Raw genomic sequence first — 20,663 nt, 5'->3', positions numbered from 1 at the left:
TGAGGCATATCAAAAGGCCTTGACAGTAAAGAAGCAACAAGTTGTTAGTAAATATTTTCAGGTATATCAAAACAACAGAGGATTATGTAATAATAATAAGAGGACTAATACCACACAATCTAGGCTAGTATAACAAAATCAATAGATGACTGGTTAAGGTTATGGCTTCAAACTTCATTGCTTTAGATGTTGTAAACCTAAGCAATAGGCTAGTGAGTGCAGCAAGACATAAAGCCGTCTAGAAAAGGATCTATTGATAAAGAAGCTTGTGAATAAGACCAATCCTTCCTACGATGATGACTTAGATAGCGATGAAGAGATTTTACAGAGGGATATAGATACTACCCTTGTTATCAATGAGAGTTTGTTGACAACCAAAGCTTATTTAAAAAAAGATTAGCGACACACTAGTATTTTTCATTCTACATGCATCATTAAAGACAAAGTATGTATTTTGATAATAGATAGTGACAACTACAAGAATATGGTGTTTGTGGAGACAGTAAGGAAACTCTAGCTATCAAGTGAAATTCATCATAATCCCTACAAGTTTGAATGGATGAATAAAGATATTGAGGTAATTGTTGATAAATGATGTCTTGTTTTATTTTCTATAAGACATAATGATTTTGATAGTGCTTGGTGTAATATAGTGTTTATAGATGTATGTCATGTTCTATTAGAAAGGCCATCATAGTTGATAGAAGCATTATACATGATGGTAGAAAAACTATGTATACCCTAAGCATTAAAGGGAAACGTATAATATTGGCACCTATGAAAGAGAAGGTCAAGATAAAAATTGAAAAAGACAAGAGTTATTGTCCTCATCACAGTTTATGAAGGAGATAGGGGGTGAGCAAGTAGTGTATACCCTAGTTTCTATTAGTGGAACAATTAGGAAAGATAATGATGTTGATAATAGTATTGAGGAAGTAAATGATGTGCTAATAGAATTTGTAGATATGTTACTAGAAGAGTTATCTTAGGGATTAAAGGTCTTGTAAACCTCTAGGTGGCCACCATATACTTATTTTTCAAAGAATAAAATTTAAAATTTATATCTACAACTATTTTTTCTTATTAAATATTGTGTTTTTTGTGTTAATATTGTTTCATAAGCTTTTATCTAAATCATAAAGACTATAAACCCGGAAGCTAAGAAAGAAGATAACATAAAAATCATTATATAACAAGGAAGTTCTTTTTTTCTTTGTGAATCACTAACCAATTCTAGTTCTTTTAGGAGTGAACGACAAATGCAAAACAAAACTCTAAAGAAAAAAACCCTATTTAAATTTGTTTCTCCCAAAAATTTCAGTTCATAAAGTTTATGTTGTGCATGCATATCATTGAAAATAATTTTTATCATTGGAATTTTAAAAAATTAGAGCATTAGTTTTCTAAATTTAAAGAGAGAAGTTGATTTTACTAAACCCCTTAATTTTATGCACTAAATTTCAATCTTAAAATTGATATCATAGATATTAAAGGAAAGGAAACGTATAAACTCCAAAATTAAACTATGAAGCATTTCATTCCTAAATTTAAAGTGGAAAGTTGATTTGCTTAACCACCAGAATTTTATGGCTCTATTACTTTTTCAATGTAAATTTTGCTCCTAACATTAATGTGCCAAAATTCAGATTAATTTTTTATTATTTGACTCATATGCATTTGGATTTTCATTAAAGAAAATACCTTTATCAAAGGTTTTCAATAATGTTATAAATTAAAATTTAAATCGATCATTTTATTCATAAAATTAATTTGAGATTTTGGATAAATGTATCAGGTTGTCCTAAATTATTGGTCAAATTACTCTTAATTTTGCTTAAAGATTGTACTAAATAATTTTTTCAAAATATTATTCATGTTAATCCATGTTAGCTTTCCATCCATTTAAGTTAAATCATATCAAATGATATAGTTTTTTATATGCTAGGCTCTGAAATTGAATAATAAAAAAAAAGAACAATACAAAAGAAAAAACATTATCGTTGTATTTTCTATTCATGTTATTTAAATTATCCATGCTTATTAAACCTAGTCAAGTCAATAACCTAAATCTCAAGTTTTTTTTCTCTTTTACTTTTTTTAGAAATTCTTGTGTCGTCTTAGCATCATTTTTTTACTTTGAAAAAAAAAAAAGTTTGTCTTGCGGTGTAGCATAAACCCGTCCATCTAGTTTGCACTAAAAAATTTGTTCAAAACTATATGTTCTTTGACCTATATGGGTCATAGTATATTTTACCCTAATTTGATTTTAATTCCCAAAGATCTTTGTTACAATAAATTTTCAAAATTTTTCTCCTAGCATTAATGTGACTAAGATTTAAATAAACTTTTCATTAGTTAACTTCAAATTTTTAATATTTTTCATACAAGAAATTTCAGCAATGACTAATTAAAATTAAATATTTAAAACTAATTTATATATCATATTTTTCTTAATTTTATAAGGAGAAAATATAATTTAAAAATAAATAAATAGAAGTAAGCCTATATCACTCGGCCTACATCACTCGGCCTACAATAAGCCAGGTCTTGGGCTTATAAATCAAAGCCAACTCTAAGAAAGAGAAAGAAAACAATGTGTTCTCTATATAAAGGGCACATTATTCTTGGTCATCTTTTTTGATAAAATTCCAATCAATTGAAGATTTTGTAATCATTCATTTTTCATCTAAATGTTTACAAATCCATTTATTACCATAAGATACATCAAAATGTTGTGATTCAAATCCTGCTCTTTCTCTGTTCTTCTCATTCTTGTTAAGTTGAGCTTAACAATTGGTATTAGAGCTTTAAGATCCAATCAAGATGGTGGAAAATTACAAATTGAAAAATATGCAAGAACACTGCAAGAAATTTAAGGAACAAATGCAGAATTTTCAACAGGAATTTCAGGAATCTTTGGTTGATCAGCAAAATAAATGGCAAGAACATTTTGGGGAGCAAAACATAAGGGCTGATCAGATTAGCTTGCAGATTGAAACGTTATCAAAACAATTCCAAACATTTCTTGCTAATCAAATAGTAGGAAAGGATTTGGGAAGCCACTTAAAGGGAATATTGAATACACCAACAATGAATAATCAAGAAGGAATGCTACCAAGAGGAAGGAGTCACATTCAGGGAAATCGAACCAGTAGTCAGGAACATTAAAGAGTTGTGTATAATACATCTCTTCCAAGGATGAATCTTACATCATTCTGGGGTGAAAATCCTAGGAGATGGTTGAGGAAGTGCATGAAGTTTTTTAAGCTCAATTCAACTCTTTCATAACAATGGGTGGAACTAGCCTCTCTTTACTAGGAAGGTAAATCAGAAATTTAGTTTGAAGGTTATATGTGCGGTGTAAAATGTTCGATGGATTGAGAAGAATTCTCGGGGGCCATATGCAGCAAGTTTGGTAATGAGGCTGATATAGTAGAGAAGTTTAACAATATAATACAAGAAAGTGATGTTGATGAATATGTGGAGAGGTTTGAGGAGTTAAAATCATTAATACTACCTTAATACAAGCATTTGATAAGGCAAAATGGTAAGAAGAATCAATTGTTGCAGTTGCAAGAAGAAACATAATTACTTCTAGAATTAGTTCTTCATTTGACCATTAAAGACTAACAGGTATTACACCCTATAAACCTTTCAACCAACATAAAGCTGATGAGTAATTTAGTTCAAAATGATCTGAAGACACATTTTATAAACAAAGAAGGAAACTTGGATTATGCTTTAAATGTGGTGATAAATTTGTACCTGGACATAAATGTAGTGTTAAAGAGATTCATTTGATTGAGGGAAATGAGGATGAAAAGGATAAATTCTTAAAAACAGAAGAAAGGAAATAGGGTTGTTGTTATGAGATTGGTTAAATGATATCACGTATTCATGAAGAGGCAACATAGGAAGACCTAGAGAATTGAGCGTGCAGTTTCCAGATTTTGTTATGGATTCTTGAGGTCAAGAATCTTTTCAAGGGTAGGGTATTGTTATGATTCAAGTTACCATAGAATTAAGGTTACTAGCTTACAAATAAAGAGTGCAAGCCTCCAATATTGCTTCCACTACATAACAGAATTGCCAGCCTTCAAGCAAAGAATTGCAGCATGTGTTGAATGTGAAAAACATGAAGAGCATGGCTATTATTTTGGAGGTAGTTAGTTGTTGAGTTAGTTAGTAGTTAGTAGTTGAATAAAGGGGTTAAATTAGTTGTAATTGGAGGGAAACTCATTGTATATAAACTGGTGTATGGAAACGTGTTGGGGAACAAGAAAATACAGAAGATTATTCTCATTATCTGCTCATGCTTCTTTGTTCTCTCCTCTTCTATTCTTCCTTAAATTTTGTTCTCTCTCTCTCTCTCTCTCTCTCTCTCTCTCTCTCTCTCTCTATGTTCTTCTCATTCTTGTTAAGCTGAGCTTAACACAAAATCTATTTTTTTTATGTTAGATCTCCTTTTCAAAAAAAAAAAAAAAAATAGGCTCATTATGGCTATTAATAAACTTAGCTTGCAAGTGAGATCCTTGATTCCTTTTTGTATCTCCAATTATCTCAAACAAGTATATTATGTTGTCATATGTGGAACTTTCATGGTAAAACTAGATTAGCTAGTAAAACCCTAGTAAGACGAATAAACAACATTCTTTCTCTTTCAATGAAGGTAAGGATCAAAACAAAACTCAGTGGAACCGTGGAGACTGAAATGAAACTTAAAAGACCTAAAATGCCCATAAAATCATAGAAAAATCATGATGAACCATGAACAATTAATAACAATGAAACTTCTTTGAAATATAGAAGAAGAATGTAATATATTTTGACAATTGATTAAAAAAATTCAGTAATTTAAAATTTAATTTAATCAAGTTTAAACTAATTTAAAAATTAATCTAGTTAGATTTGATTGATCATTTGAATTTCCGAGTAGTCTAAAATCCACTCTGTTTCAGCTATTGTATTATCCAAAGTAAGTGTTGTCAGTGCCGGTGGTATGTCATTTGGTTGTATTGGTCTTTTGGGCACCCACCAACATATTTTGGCAATATGTCCTACCATCCCACAGTATTGAAATTTTTCTTCACGATAAAGGTTTCTTTTATCAGACATCATTCGTCGCTGTCCTAGTGGGGGAGATCGTCTGTGTTGTGTATGTGTTGATTGACTAGGGGAGTATCCATGGTTTTGGTCCTTTAGTTGTATGTCTTGATATCTTATGGAAGATTGTGGATATCGGGGCCGTTGTTGTTCGTAGAAGGCCATTGGAGGAGTGAGTGCAGGAGTGTTTTGGGTTGAGAACCAGTTGCGTCTTTGATCAAGACTTTGAAGTTATGAGACAAGCTCAGTGTATGATGGTCTTGGTGGTTTGAGCATGGTAGTAGTAAAAGTTTCATATTAAGGACCAAGACTTGTGAGAAGATAAAATACCTTTTTTTTATCTGGAACCAGTTTCCCAATTGCTGCAAGGCTGTCACATAGGCCTTTGAATGTTCGAATATGTTCCCCAATTATTTTGTCATCTTCTTTCCGTAGATATGTGACTTGTTGTCTAAGTGTGAACTCTCGTTCTTGAGAGTCTTCTGCGTAAGCATTTTTGAGTGCTTCCCATAGAATATGTGTTGTTTCTAAACCCACAACGAGACCAAGTGTTTCTTCAGAGAGTGTTACAATTATCCACCCTTGAAGGAGACGATCTGCTTTTCGCCATGCAATGTATGCTTCGGTTAATCTTGTTGCAGAGGTTTCTGTATTTGGGGTGTCATCAGCATCTGGTATGCTGTATTTGGGTGGGGCAGGATCCTCATTCATAAGGTGACCAAGCAATTCTTGGCTTTCTGCAAGGGGTAAGGCTTGTTCACGCCATAATGGATAGTTTGTGGGACTGAGTTTAAGGGTGATAAAATTTCCAACGTTGAGTGAGAGTGAAGTCATGGTTATTTGAAGGCTTGTTTTTTGAGATACTGGATTTAGCTGTGTTCACAATAGCTCTAATACCAAGAAGAAAAAAGAAGAACATTAGGAAGAATGAGATGAGCAAGTCAGGCTCCTCTAAACGTGAACACAACTAAATAAGTAATTGTTATTTACTTTTGTTTTTTTTCGCAATGCAAAATACTGAGGACCACGTCCTCTATTTAAACACAAACAAGGAGAGGTAAAGATATTAAATCTCCATAATATGCTCTGCCAGGATGAGTCTAAGGTTTCCAGGAATGGTAATTACATTAAAGCTGTATTAATATTCCAAGATATGCTCTGCCAGGATATGCTTTGTCCTTGTTTTGAATCCAAGATTTGCTCAATCAATTCGTTGAAATTTTCTTAGCTGGTTGAACTACCATAGCATGCTGGGTTGTTGCCATTGATACATCAATCTTCCTTCAATGTCTCTTTCCTTAGTTGGCTGAATTACCATAATATGCTGGGTTGTTGCCATTGATACACCAATCATCCTTCAACGTCTCTCCACTATTGTAGCATGAATTGTGGGAGTTTACAGCATGCTGGGTTGTGCCAATAGATTCTTGAGGTCAAGAATCTTTTCAGGGGTAGGGTATTGTTATGATTCAAGTTATCATGGAATTAAGATAACTAGCTTACAAATAAAGAGTGCAAGCCTCCAATACTGCTTCCACTACATAACAGAATTGCTAGCCTTCAAGCAAAGAATTGCAGCATGTGTTGAATGTGGAAAACATGAAGAGCATGGCTATTATTTTGGAGGTAGTTAGCTGTTGAGTTAGTTAGTAGTTAGTAGTTGAATAAAGGGTTTAAATTAGTTGTAATTGGAGGGAAACCCATTACATATAAACTGGTGTATGGAAACGTGTTGGGGAACAAGAAAATACAGAAGATTATTCTCATTCTCTGCTCCTGCTTCTTTGTTCTCTCTTCTTTTCTATTCTTCCTCAAATTCTATTCACTCTCTCTTTCTCTCTATGTTCTTCTCATTCTTGTTAAGCTGAGCTTAACACAAAATCTATTTTTTTTATGTTAGATCTCCTTTTCAAAAAAAAAAAAAAGGCTCATTATGGCTATTAATAAACTTAGCTTGCAAGTGAGATCCTTGATTCCTTTTTGTATCTCCAATTATCTCAAACAAGTATATTATGTTGTCATATGTGGAACTTTCATGGTAAAACTAGATTAGCTAGTAAAACCCTAGTAAGATGAATAAACAACATTCTTTCTCTTTCAATGAAGGTAAGGATCAAAACAAAACTCAGTGGAACCGTGGAGACTAAAATGAAACTTAAAAGACCTAAAATGCCCATAAAATCATAGAAAAATCATGATGAACCATGAACAATTAATAACTAGCATGATTTTCATTTAATCTATAAGTTTATAGACTTGTAAATATTAATATTAATGTCTTTTCGCTTATTCAAAAGAGTGTTATATATTATCTTCAGATTGTAGAACCTTGGCATGAATTTAGCCGAAGTGGGGTAATTGGAAAATGAATTTATCTTTTTCAATTTTGGTTCTTGTTTGCCCACCCATTCCAAAATTGAACTTGATGCTGTTCAGATTTCTTGGGTGGTTGGGCTTCCATAGAATTGCTTTTGAAATCAGATGAAAGCCTCTCTTCATCGGCCAACATACTGCTCTCTAGGGCATAAAGCCCAACTTAGAGTATCCATGTACTATATTATTACCTTGTTTTTTCTTTAATCTGATTCATAATTCTGCATGAAATCACCATACTTTGGTGACCACTTCCTATTATTGTCAGAGTTTCTTCTATGTTAAGCTATGATTGGTGTGATGTTCCAACAAGGTCTATTATCTTTCTTTCTCTCTTGACTTTTTTTTTTTTTTGGCAATGATTTGGACTACTCGGGAATCTAACTTTATTTTTTCAATACCATACAAATAACAATAAAACTTATTTGAAATATAGTAGAAGAATCTAATATATTTTGATAAGTTGAATAAAAAAATTCAGTGATTTAAAATTTAATTTAATCAAGTTTAAAATTAAACTAATTTAAAAATTAATCTAGTTAGATTTGATTGATCTAACCTAATTTGATTTAAACTTAATAATATCAAACCCTAAATTGAAATTGAATCTATAATTTGAATTTTTCATAACAAATAAATTTAAATATTTTAAATTTAGCTTTATACAAAAATAAAATACAATTAACCCACAAAATTAATGTGATTGCGAAAGCTATAGTAACAAATTGTGCAACTATATATATATATGTTCTAATGATCTACACTTTTCCAAGCAACCCCAATAATATATGTAATCCTTTCATCTATTTAGCTACAAATCGATAATTCTACAAGCATGCCCCAAACCTAAACCACAGGGGTCTCTATCATCAACAAGTGATCCTCTACAGCCTGTTCATCGCAGCCATTCATTATACTATATACGTTTGCCTCGTAAATGCACAATTGTCCAAATTCACTAGAGACCAATAAGTCCTTGTGATTCTTCCACGTCTACAATACATGCCATTATCAACATCGATCACGTGCAATATTCCCCACTGAGGGCCCCATTACCAATCTTGATCATAACACTCCACAGCCGTTCGATCTCTCCGAACACATCTTCAGTTGGAAGCTGGAACCTGCAACATGGGCAGGTATTCGTCTTCTTTAGCCATGGCAAAATGCACATCCAATGAAACAAGTGTTCACATGGCAATTCACACACATCTCTACCTTCTCTCATCTCTTCCCTACATATCACACACTCCTCACCACCTCCTCTCACCTCTACTGCCGGAAGCGCCACCACTGTTGCCGGAGCTGCTGCCAACTCCCTCCCCTCCCTCACTGTACAACCAGCCATCATACCAACGAACCGCCAACACCTTATTATCATCTCAACATATGGTAGAAGGACACCACCATAATGCACCACAATGCTTGTTTGCCTTAGCACAGTTTCAGAGTAATGTTTCCTCAAACCCTCACGCCCAGGGGCGGAGCCTTATACAAGGCTAAGGAGGGCTGTAGCCCAGGTTAAAAAAAAATTAATGACCCACTTTTCTTTTTAATTTTTCCACAGCCTATGTCCCACGCTTTTCCTCTCTTTTACAGTTTTACAACAAACATATGTCCCACCCCACTTTCCGCATCTTTTACAGCAAACCTAATGTCCCACTTTTCCTTGCAATAGAAATTAATTACTTGTAATCAGCCGCCACTTTACTTTCCACAGCAATGCTAATTAATTAGCCACCCATCTTCTCTTTCAATACTAATTAATTAATTATATTTTATAGCAAATCTATTTAAATATAAATAATTAATTAATTTACATATCTTCTAAATAACTTGGAGTTTTAGCTATTTTTCTTCTCAACAATATATAATTTTAGCTTGGATTTTGAAGAAAAATCTATACAGAGAGCCGCAAGAGTGTAAAATCATCAGGTAAGAATTTACAAGTCATGACTTTTCATTTTGAATTCAATGTTTCACATTCATTACAGTAAATTATTAGTGGAGTAAACAGTAAACTGTACCCTAGAAATGGATGCATGCTAACACACTAGTAGTCAAGTACTAATAATTTACTGGTTATTTCAAAGTTAAGTTCTTCAAATCTCCCAGTAGTTTGCATCTCTAGTTTATCCTTGTATATTCTGTATTTTATGAATATTCTATTGTGGCATTAGTATCTTTTCATCTTGCACCTGACTTTCCTAATCCTTTTTACTTGAATAGGTTATAAATTATAATGGAAAATCAAGGAAACAAGAGAGGAAAAACTATGTTTTCATTCTTTAAACCAAACGAACAAACATCAACCAGTAAAGGACATTCTTCTTCCAATGTTGATGTGTCAAATCGTAGTGAACAACCCCCTTCCAAATCTCAAAGAGTTGAAATTGATGTTAATACTCTTGAACGAGATCCTGGGTTACGAATTCTAGTGTGGAGACATCCTATTAATCAACAAGATGAAATTAGAAGAGCTTATATCAAAATGGGTCCATATCAACCTAAGTTAGCAGAGTATCCAAGGACTGAATCAGGGAGACAGTATCGTCGATTTCAGTACACTTGGTTTGATCAATTTCCTTGGCTAGAGTACTCTCCATCAAAGGATGCAGTATTTTGTTTTCCATGCTTTATCTTTGAAAACAAAGTGCCTCGTCATCTCACATTCACCACCGAAGGCTTTAGAAGTTGGAAGAGGGTTAATGATGGGGTTAGATGTGCACTTTTGATGCATGTGGGAAGTCCCACTTCACCACATAATAATGCTGTGAAATCTGCTGAAGATTTAATGAAAGTAAGTAGACATATTGATAAAGTGTTGAACGCACAAACTGTTGAAGAAGTTCAGAAAAATCGGTTAAGACTTATGACGACAATTGAAAGTGTTCGATGGCTTAACTTACAAGCATGTGCATTTAGAGGTCATGATGAATCTTCGGCTTCTAATAATCGAGGTAATTTTTTGGAGATGATAAGACTTATGGGGAGACTGAATGTTGACATTGATGATGTTGTCTTAGAAAAAGCTCCGAAAAATGCAAAGTATACCTCGCCGACTATTCAAAAAGAGATTTTGCATATTCTTGCGAACAAAGTGAGGAAAAAGATTTGTGAAGAAGTTAGAGATGCAAAGTTTTGTATTTTGGTTGACGAAGCCAAAGATGCATCAAATAAAGAACAAATGGCTATTGTTTTGAGATTTGTTGACATTCAGGGTTTTGTACGAGAGCGTTTTTTTTAGTATTGTGCATGTTTCAGATACTACTTCTTCAACACTTAAAAAAGAAATTTGTGATGTGCTCGCTCGATATAACTTGCATATTTTCAATATGCGAGGTCAAGGGTATGATGGTGCTAGCAATATGCGTGGCGCATGGAATGGACTACAAGCTCTATTTCTCAGAGATTGTCCTTATGCATTTTATGTACATTGTTTTGCTCACCGACTACAACTGGCATTAGTTGCAGCAGCTGGAAATGAGATTTCTATTTGGTTATTTTTCTCAAAATTGACAACCATTATCAACCTTATTTGTGCTTCTCCCAAACGTCATACCGAGTTACATTATGCTCAGGCTATAGAAATTGTACATATGGTAGCTACTAGAGAACGTGAGACTGGTAGAGGGGCTAATCAAATTGGTAATTTACATCGAAGTGGAACTACTCGCTGGAGCTCTCATTTTGATTCTATTTGCAGCTTAATAGATATGTATGGTGCAATTATTACTGTGCTTGAAAGTATGGTTCAAAAAGGATCTTCTAATTCTATACGTGGAGAAGCTGGTGGTTGTTTGATTGTGATGAAATCTTTTGAATTTATATTCATCTTATATTTGATGCATAAAATAATGGGGATTACTGATTTACTTTGTCGAGCTTTGCAGCAAAAATCTCTTGACATCTTAAATGCAATGGATCTTGTATCAACTACTAAAGCATTGCTTCAAACTTTGAGAGATGCCGGATTTGATCTTCTCCTTGCAAATGTGCAATTTGTTTGCACAAAATATGAGATTGACATACCACATATGAATGCTTCGTATAAAAATGCTACAGGTCGTTCATGTCAACAACAAGGTTCAGTGACAGTTTATCAGCATTATCATTATGATATATTTAACTCAACAATAGATTTTCAGTTGGAAGAATTAAATTCTAGATTCAATGATGAGACAGTGGAACTCCTTGTACTTAGCTCTGCTTTAGAACCTAAAGACAACTTTAAATCATTTAAAGTTGATGCTATTTACAAGCTTGCTGAGAAATTTTATCCTGAAGATTTCAATGAACAAGAGATGTATTATTTGAGATCTCAGCTAGAGCATTATCAGATTGATGTGATTCGTCATGAGAGCTTTCAGAATATGTCTACCATTTCTGAATTATGTCGAGGATTAGCTGAAACAAATAAGTCGCAGCACTATCATTTGATTGACAGGTTGATTCGTCTTGTTTTGACTTTGCCTGTTTCCACTGCCACTACAGAGCGGGCATTTTCAGCTATGAAACATGTTAAAACTGTGCTTCGCAATAAAATGGAAGAGGAGTTCTTAGCAGATTCTATGATGATTTACATTGAACGAGAGCTTGTTGAAGATATTGATTCGGATTTGATCATAGATAAATTCTATTCTACAAAACATCGAAGAGTGCAGCTTTGATAGTATAATTTATTTTTATTTTTATTTTGAATTTTATGTACTTTAGATTTTATTTTTTATATATTTTATATTATGTATTTAAATTAAAACTTTATTGTTAACTTGAAAAATTTATATATTAAGTGAATGATTGATCTTAAAAAATAATTTATGTATATTTATATCATAGCCCAGGATAGAAAAAATTCCTGGCTCCGCCCCTGCTCACGCCATTCAGCGATTGGTGTTTTAAGTATTTCGGGGTTGTCTTGGTGTATATCACAAAGGAAAATAAGAAGCAATGCAGCGTCGAGGTCACGGTGTTTGATGGTGGTGTTGGGGTGCGGTGGAATAAGGGTTGTTGGGTGGAAGTGACGTGTGAGGCAGTGAAGGGATGAGAGGAGGTGTTTGGAAATGAGTAAGGTCTTCTGAATGAGGGAGAGGGAATGGAGATGGTGTAAGGTGAGGGAGAAAAGAGAGGGAGAGCAGAGGAGGGACGAGAGGCGGCGGCGGCGGTGGACGGTTTGCGAGATGATGGAGCTTGTGATATCTGTGAGTTGGGGAGAATTGAGGGTGGAGAGTGCTGCCATTATGATTGTGATCTCTTCCATTACGGGATCGTGTGCCAGGACTTTCACTTGAGTGTGGAAAGTTTGAAGAATGTATGGCTTTTTATGTGACCGACTAACTGGCCACCATTTATTGCTCTAATGACAATTGTTTCCCTTGTATTATTATTGCAAGGAGAGGGAAAAAAAACCCTACTCAATTAATTAATTAATTAAATAGGGAGAACCATTAGCCTCTAATCCAAATTCTTCCAGGACTCTTTAACTTTTTGGATGATTGGATAATATCTTATTTCCAACATTTAATTGCTTAATTTATCGTATAATTCAATTGTTAATTCGAGAAATAAACAAGTTATAAATATTTAAAATCAATTGTTGATGACATTACAAAAAATTAAGATTTAAAAATGAGATATCGACACCAAAAAAGTAACTTACGATAGGAGCCAATATTCTTGGGCAAGACGGTGTTTCTACCCCATGTTGTCTGGAAACGAAGAGAAAGAAAGGGACGTCAGTTTGCGTAAGATGATTCCGGTGGCTTACTGGCTATTCATGAAACTCCGGGCAGTCAAGTTGTGGAATATTGGAGTCGCTGGGAACATGGTAGGTGTTTTGTCCACGTGCATGTGTCGAGTTCAAACACGTTTCACATTCCATTCCTCTCATTATCTCTGATCAGTAAGCTCTACTCTTAAAAGCAACAAAACAAGCAGAAGAGGAAAAATAATCATTTGGCCCATCCATGACTTCTTTCTTTGGTCTCCTGTAAACTACTACTGATAGAAAGGATCCATCCTTCATGGAACTTGGCAAGCACAGTACTGTTCTTGCCCTTATCACGGCCTATTGCACACCCTTCTCTTCGTCTCGGAGGGCATTTCTCACCCATGGCAGGCATAACGATAAGTTAAAGTGGAAAATTGGCAACTGCGTGCATTAGGAACAGTAAATTACAACATGGGACACTTTTAACTACAACTGCGAGTAAAGGCTTGCCACTTGAATAAAAAGAAAGATCTCAAATCCTCTCGTCCCAGTAAAGAACTAAAGCTAACAGTTAGGAACAATTGCTGGTTGTTAGTGTTAAGAAAAGGCCACCACTGTCAAATTAAGTAAAGCTAAGAGCCAGTATTCCAATCCATAACTTTTTTCCCAAGTGATGTCAAATAGCTTACGTGTCAAGAAGTTTCTTAATTGAAAAATATCCTAAGCTTGCAAAGACGATTCTTTTGAGAATTGACATGGAGTTTTCTTTGAAATTCCTTCTCCTCTCCTCTTTTCTTTCTTATACTTTTCTTCTTTTTCTTACTTGTCTATAAATATAAATGTTAACAAATATATTTATAAGTGAACAATTACAACCTTTATAACTAACAAATCAGGATGTTACCTAGCATCATTTGAACCCTTATCATTTTCCATTATTTATTAATATAATTAATATTAATATGCATTAGGTTGACCCACACAAGTGACCCAAATCTATTTTTTTCTTAATCTCCCAATCACGAGGGATGAGATTAACTATCTCGTTAATTTTATAAAAATCATACTTAACAAATGGGCTGTGTGACTAGACACACTTCAGAGTTCAATTGCTATATATTTGTTAGGAATATATATTCTAGAAAATTAAAATTACATATAGTATTTTTGTCGGTAATATATTATATTTATTGATGGAAATACCTACAAAATTAAACCGGTAAATTTGTTTTTGACGCGCTTTTTTCATTAGTAAATCCATCAATAATTTTATTACTAACGAACTCACTAACAAACCACAAATAATTGACGATAGTTTCTTCAACAAAGTATTTTCGTTCGTGAGCCCATCGGTAAAATTCATGCCGACAGACCAAAAATATAAATACCGATAGAATATTCCGTCTGGATATTTAAAAATTTTGGTAGTCTATATAGCTTCTCAAATCATAGGACATATAGTAGATGCAGTATGCAGTACCCTTGATCATTTATCACCTCTTTTATCTCTCATTACCGCATTCATTATACTTCTTGTATTCATAATTATATCTTATTACATAAACAAACATAATTGGTCAACCAATAAATACAAGTCGATGTAATTAATAATACCAAAATATTCTTCCTTGTTTTTTTTATTTTCTCAACTTCTACTTAACTTGTTTTTATAGTAATGTCTTTCTAGATTGAATTATTCATAAATCTTTGAAAACATAATAAGATAGGGAACATCAAATCTAAGCCTTGAGAAATAGACTAGAGTCTCAAGGGTACAAGTAAAGATTACTAATAATCTTTAGGTTCTCACACAATATTAAATTGAAATCTTACACACGATATAGTATCATCTCCTTTCCCTTAGAGTATATGTCTTAGAGTATATGTCTTTATCAATAATATCATACATATGATAGTTTGAGCATGCTCAATATCTAACTTTGAGTCAATTTATTTATTAATTCATTTTTGATTCATTAGAACTCATATATGGTAACAAGATCAATATATTCATTAAATAATAACTTAGGATAAACTATTGGTCTTCAACAAGATCGAGTGTCGCATATGATTCATATATAAAGGGTCATGCAAGAATATATAATTCATTCAAGAGGCTTAAGTCAATGTTATATTGGTTTTCAATAAAAACACTAGTTATAAGGTTTATGAAAGAATATGATACTTGCAAGTAGGCTAAATGAAAAAAATAACATATCCTGGATTACTTCAACCTCTGTCAATACCAAAAATAACATGGAAAGATAAAGCTATGGATTTCATAGAAATACTACTAAAATCATGGAGAAATGATACAATCACGGTGATAGTTTATAAATTCACCAAGTATGGACATTTCATTACACTAGCACACACACTCATTTACATCCTAAAAGGTAGCTCGGATATCCGTGGATCATTTCTAAAAATTTCATGGATTGGCAACAACTATTGTCACATATAGGGATAAGATTTTCACTAGCTTATACTAGAGGGATACAATTCCACCTTTCATTTTGCTATCAAAATGAGTACTTTCCAAGCTTTATATGGATAACCTCTGCCAAATAGATAATTGACCACACAAGAAACTACAATAATGGATATAGTTGAAGAGGTAATTTAAAGAAAGTCTAACATGGATCAAGTGTTGCAAAGATAATTAGAAATGACAAGACATAAAATGAAATAGATTGTGGACAAGGGAAGAACATAAAGAGAATTTGGGGTAGAGGGTATGGTGTACCTCAAACTTCAACCCTACAAGCAAACTAGTATGCCATTAAAAAAGAGTATTATGTTGATTCTTAAGTTTTATGGTTCATACAAGATTATACAAAGGATTGGAATAGTGGCCTTAATTGGTTGACAAGAAGAAGATACCAGGAACAAGCTTAGCAAGAATCAATTATAGCACTTAGAGTAGTAGAAGAATGCAGCTATTAAAATTTATCTAAGAAAATCAAATGTGATAAAATTAGTTAGCCAATTAGTTAGTTAAGTTAGAAGAAATTATTGTATAAAGGACAAAAAAAAAGCAATGAGAATTTTCAATCTTCAATCTGCCTACTGTATCTCTTTTTTTTTTCTCATTCTTTCTCCTATAATTATTAAAATCACATTGTTTTGTTAAGAACATCTTAACATCTTCCTCAATTTATGATATAGAGTTAGTTTTGCTTTGATGGAGGTAAGGTTTTGTTAGGAATAGATTAGAGAAGATAAAATTGCTTTTCATTTTCAAATAAATTGCCATGCTTGCAATCTAAAGGTTTTTAGTTATTGGAAGTTTCCAAATGATTGTAATTAATTCAAAGATTTGTTGCCTTTTCAGATTGTTTGGCATTTCAATAAGTTGATTAAGAAAGAATGTTGGAATTGGATAGCATAAGCAAAGAGCTAGAATTAGAGTCTTTACCAACAAGGGTTTTTTAGTTACTTGGAAAGCCAACGATAGTTATTAATAGTGTGCTAACCATCTCTTCGAGTGAGGGTGTTCTTGTTCTCTCAAGTTATGTAAATGAAGTAGAATCATAAAGAGATTGGTGGGGACACCGAACTCGAGATATTATTTACGTACTCGTATAATTATAGAGATTGAGCTTTTGCTTATGTTTTAGTTTAATTTATATGAAATTTTAGTTGAGGTTTATTAATTAGACTTTATTTGTTGAGTTTGATTTAATTATTGTTGGGTATTTTATTTAGTGGGCCACAAGCTCAACTGCTTGTTCTAGTTAGGGTTTTCGTATTTATATCCTACTTTTTCTCTAAATGTTAGGGAGTTTTGATGAATTGAATAAAAATTACAGAGTTGCATATTTTTCCAACCTTTATTCTTCTTCTTTTTTTTTTTTACTTTTTTTTTTTGTAAACCCCAAGTTGAAATTTATTAGAAAACAAAAAAAAACAATTCAATATTTACGGAGTAAGTTCAGAATAAATAAATAAATTATGAAATCAATCTAACTATTAAAGTGTGGGAATGAAAAATTATAAGATAGAGGATTAAAGTGTACAAAAGTTGTAGAGAAAGAAATACTAGGAATTAATAGGACAATAGTCAAACAAAGCTTAGTCCCAATTAGAAAGGGTTATAAATACATGTGAGTGAGTAAGATGGAGACTTTTCTTCTCCAAATAGCCGGCTGAAACTATAGAGAACAGCCCCTCCCTCATTTTATTTTTTAAACAAGAAATCCTTTGCATGTCTCCTTTACAAGTGCTTGAGTGAAAGAAGAAGAATTGTAAGGTGAAAAATCAAGAATTTGAATTAGAGGAAGAGAGAGAGAGAACCAACGGAAAAAAAAAAAAAAAAAAAAAAAACCGAAAGGGAGGAGAAAATCATCCAAGTACTCCCTCAAATTTCTTTTAAATTCATGAGGTAAGAGTAACTCTTTACCCTTGGAACTTGTTATTTGAGGTATTAGGTTGTATAAGAAGAAAGCTCCAAAATGATGTGATTTAGGGTTCTTGAATTAAATTAGGGTAAATGAAAAATCAATTCAAATACATTCTCTAGAGCATAAATAGTTTAGGAACACACCTTCTTTAACTAGAATGGATGAAGGTGGGAGTTATAGGAAACCCCCACCATTTAGCCAAAAGAAAAAAAAATAAAGGGAGGGGGAGTCTTTTATGGTATTATACTAATATAATGATGTTTTATGTTCAATGATAAGGATTGATGAAATGTGGTAAGTGAAATCTTTTTAACTTCTTTTTATATTTCTTGATTTGCACTAAAACACTTTATGTTTGTGCTTGAAATTGTGTGAGTCATGTTATCATGGGAAAAAAAAAAGATTTGATGTGTTAATGAGGAATGAACTTCAATTGTTGGTTCCTAATATATTTTATATGTAATAGAATCCTAAGATGTTAAAAAGATGCATAGGAAATGTTTGATTAATGTCTAAATTCATGAATTCAAGTTTGGACAGTTTGATAATAGGAATTCCAACAAAAAATAGACATGGAAGATGATAAACATTGATGTAATTGTTCATATAAAAGTTATAGAGGGATGAGTTAGCTAACATGTAGCACTTCTCTTGCCTCAAATTAAGAGTATATGTTGGGATCTTTTAGCGTTGATAGAAACGAATAGTCGGGACCGTTACATTTTTCTTTTTCTTTACTTATAATTATTAGCTTCTTTCTTTAAAAAAATTTTTTCTTGTTTTAATTCTTTTGGTTCATCGTTCCGCATAAATTTGGTCTATTAGGACTTGTGAAATTTTAATTGTTCTCACAATTAATTGATCTATTAGGACTTGTGAAATTTCTAATTGATCTGGAAAAAAAAAAATGTTCATCTTCAAGAACTAGCCAGATCTTTAACACTAACCAATAGCAAATCATTGTCTTCAGTAATCAGATAAGCGTCACAAACCATCTGTCATGACCACCAGCTCCAAACCCACCAGCCGCAGCCACCACTACGTCACCACCTCAGCGTTGTTGCCATATCATTGACATCAAATTCTAGTATACTCCTAAGCAATCTAGTTAATAAAGCACTCTACCTTTCGATTTGTTGAATTTTACTTTGTCTCGTTTTGCACTTGTCATTTAAGGTTTTACTTAAAATTACTTTTATGCTAACAAACATTCACTTTACATTTCATATCTATTATTTTTTCTTATCAACCTCTTTCTTCATTTATATTAAGCATCTAGTTCTCGTTGGTAATTACAAAGCTTACCAAAAATAGTGGAAATCATGACATTATGTTTAATTAATCATTGAGTCAATGATATGGCATTGCATGTTTAAAATTTTTCAGTGTTTTATGTTCTTGATTAATCTCCACATTAAAATAAAAATAAAAATAAAAATAAATTAGCTTTATTTTTGTATTGTGATTTCACTTGCAAGAATCATTTGTGATCACAATTTCATTTCTAAGTTAGTGTTACATGCATTTGTGTCATGATTCCTAACAGAATAGAAGCCCCCACTTTTGACAACTGTCATGACCCTTAGATATTTGAAATGTGGATTTGGGACATGGATCAATTCTTTAAGTAGCACAACTTATCTAATAATAGGAAAGTTAGATTTGCTAAGATGATGCTCATTTGGTGTTCCACCCTATAGACCTAATCCTAGTAGTGCCCAGATTTATAAAGAAGATAAGGGAAAACAAGTTGTTAATGAAATGTCTAGGTTGAGTTCAGAGGTTTAGTGTACTAAATTTCAGGGTTTCGGTCATATGTTCTTTAATTGCACCTCTAAACTCTTAGTCATTCAAGAACATAAGGAAATAGGTGATAAAAAAAACTATTGTGTGCAAATGTATGAACTTAATCCTGAGAACTTTAGTGATCTAGATGAAAATAATATGCAAGGAGAAAGACTTACACTATAAGTCCACGAGTCTGAAAATGAGAAAGAAGTTTTAGGAAGCTCTTTAGTGGAATTGCCTAAAGATATGAATATGGTCTTATAAGAGTCTCATGGTATTAATCCTCTTAAACTATCTGACTCCCTACCCACCATGCTTGATGTCCAATACGTCAAATATTTAGAACAACATGCTTATCACCCCCTCACGCTTGATGTCCAACATGTCATAGGTTTAAAGCAACATGTGAAGATCCATGATCCTTTACCCCTGACACGTGATAATGAAGATGAAGATAATCCTGACTTAAGGTTATGTCCAAACTATATCTATTAAGAGTTCCAAGTGTTTTTTCCACTTCACATCCCCAATCATATAGTGTTCATAGTTATGAACCTAGAGAGCCTGTAGATCATCTTTCTATGTCTCCTCACCCTAAATGTCTGATTCACCTGAGTCTTTTGCATGTAGAATTCATAATTTGCATGTTGAGATCATAAAACAAATTCAAGCAAGTAATGAACAATACAAATTTTGAGCGGATTTACATAAGTATCATGATGCACTTAATATAAGAGATTATTTCATGATACAAATTAGGCTTGAACAGTATCCTTTGGAAACCATTCATAAATTGCAAGTGAGTAGTGCTAGACCATTCAAAGTGTTGCAAATGATTGAATCAAATAATTATGTCATTAAATTGACACTAAACTTTGATAATTAGCTCTACTTTTGACATAAAGAACTTCGTTATATATAAAACACAATAGCCTATCTTTAATGTTCCTTTTGAAACCCTTGTCCCATTATCTTTATATTTGGCACAAAAGGAACTTATTAATGCTGTTTTGAATACACAAATTGTTTTTATCAAGGATGGTAAACTTTAGCAAATCCTAGTACATGGGCTAGACGACTAGATTCAGACTATACTTGGATTGTTAGAGAAACATCACAACTGGAAAGTTGTTTTGGGGAGCGCTATTATAGCGGTACCGTGACTCAATGACTGGTACAAGCTGACTGGAAAGAGTTGCAAGAGGTCATTCTGCCTCTGGATAATATACAGTTCCAGTGAAGTCATTAGCACTGAAGATCATCAAGAAGAGTCAGAAGACTGTTCA

At 32.9% G+C, this 20,663-nt stretch overlaps 1 protein-coding gene across 1 annotated transcript; it reads right to left on the bottom strand.

Annotated features, from left to right (window-relative positions):
* Positions 1-8,174: 8,174 nt before the first annotated feature.
* On the bottom strand, positions 8,175-12,831 carry LOC7467595 (E3 ubiquitin-protein ligase SGR9, amyloplastic). The gene is made up of 2 exons (XM_052447876.1): positions 12,355-12,831; positions 8,175-8,964 (listed from the first exon to the last, which is right to left on the bottom strand). The coding sequence occupies exons 1-2, from the start codon at positions 12,734-12,736 to the stop codon at positions 8,498-8,500; spliced, it is 849 nt and encodes a 282-aa protein (XP_052303836.1). The 5' UTR covers positions 12,737-12,831; the 3' UTR covers positions 8,175-8,497.
* Between the last annotated feature and the right edge of the window lie 7,832 nt (positions 12,832-20,663).

The sequence above is a fragment of the Populus trichocarpa genome, chromosome 16 (assembly GCF_000002775.5).
Source record: "Populus trichocarpa isolate Nisqually-1 chromosome 16, P.trichocarpa_v4.1, whole genome shotgun sequence".
In the NCBI taxonomy this organism is placed as follows: Eukaryota; Viridiplantae; Streptophyta; class Magnoliopsida; order Malpighiales; family Salicaceae; genus Populus; species Populus trichocarpa.
Note: the sequence above shows the minus strand (reverse complement) of the source record. Positions and strands in the feature narration are given on the sequence as shown.

Coding starts and splice junctions, on each gene's coding strand:
- LOC7467595 (XM_052447876.1), bottom strand. CDS start 12,736: ATGGAAGAGATCACAATCATAATGGCAGCACTCTCCACCCTCAATTCT. Junction 8,965..12,354: donor AACACCAATCGCTGAATGGC/GTGAGCAGGGGC, acceptor GCCTTGTATAAG/GCTCCGCCCCTGGGCGTGAG.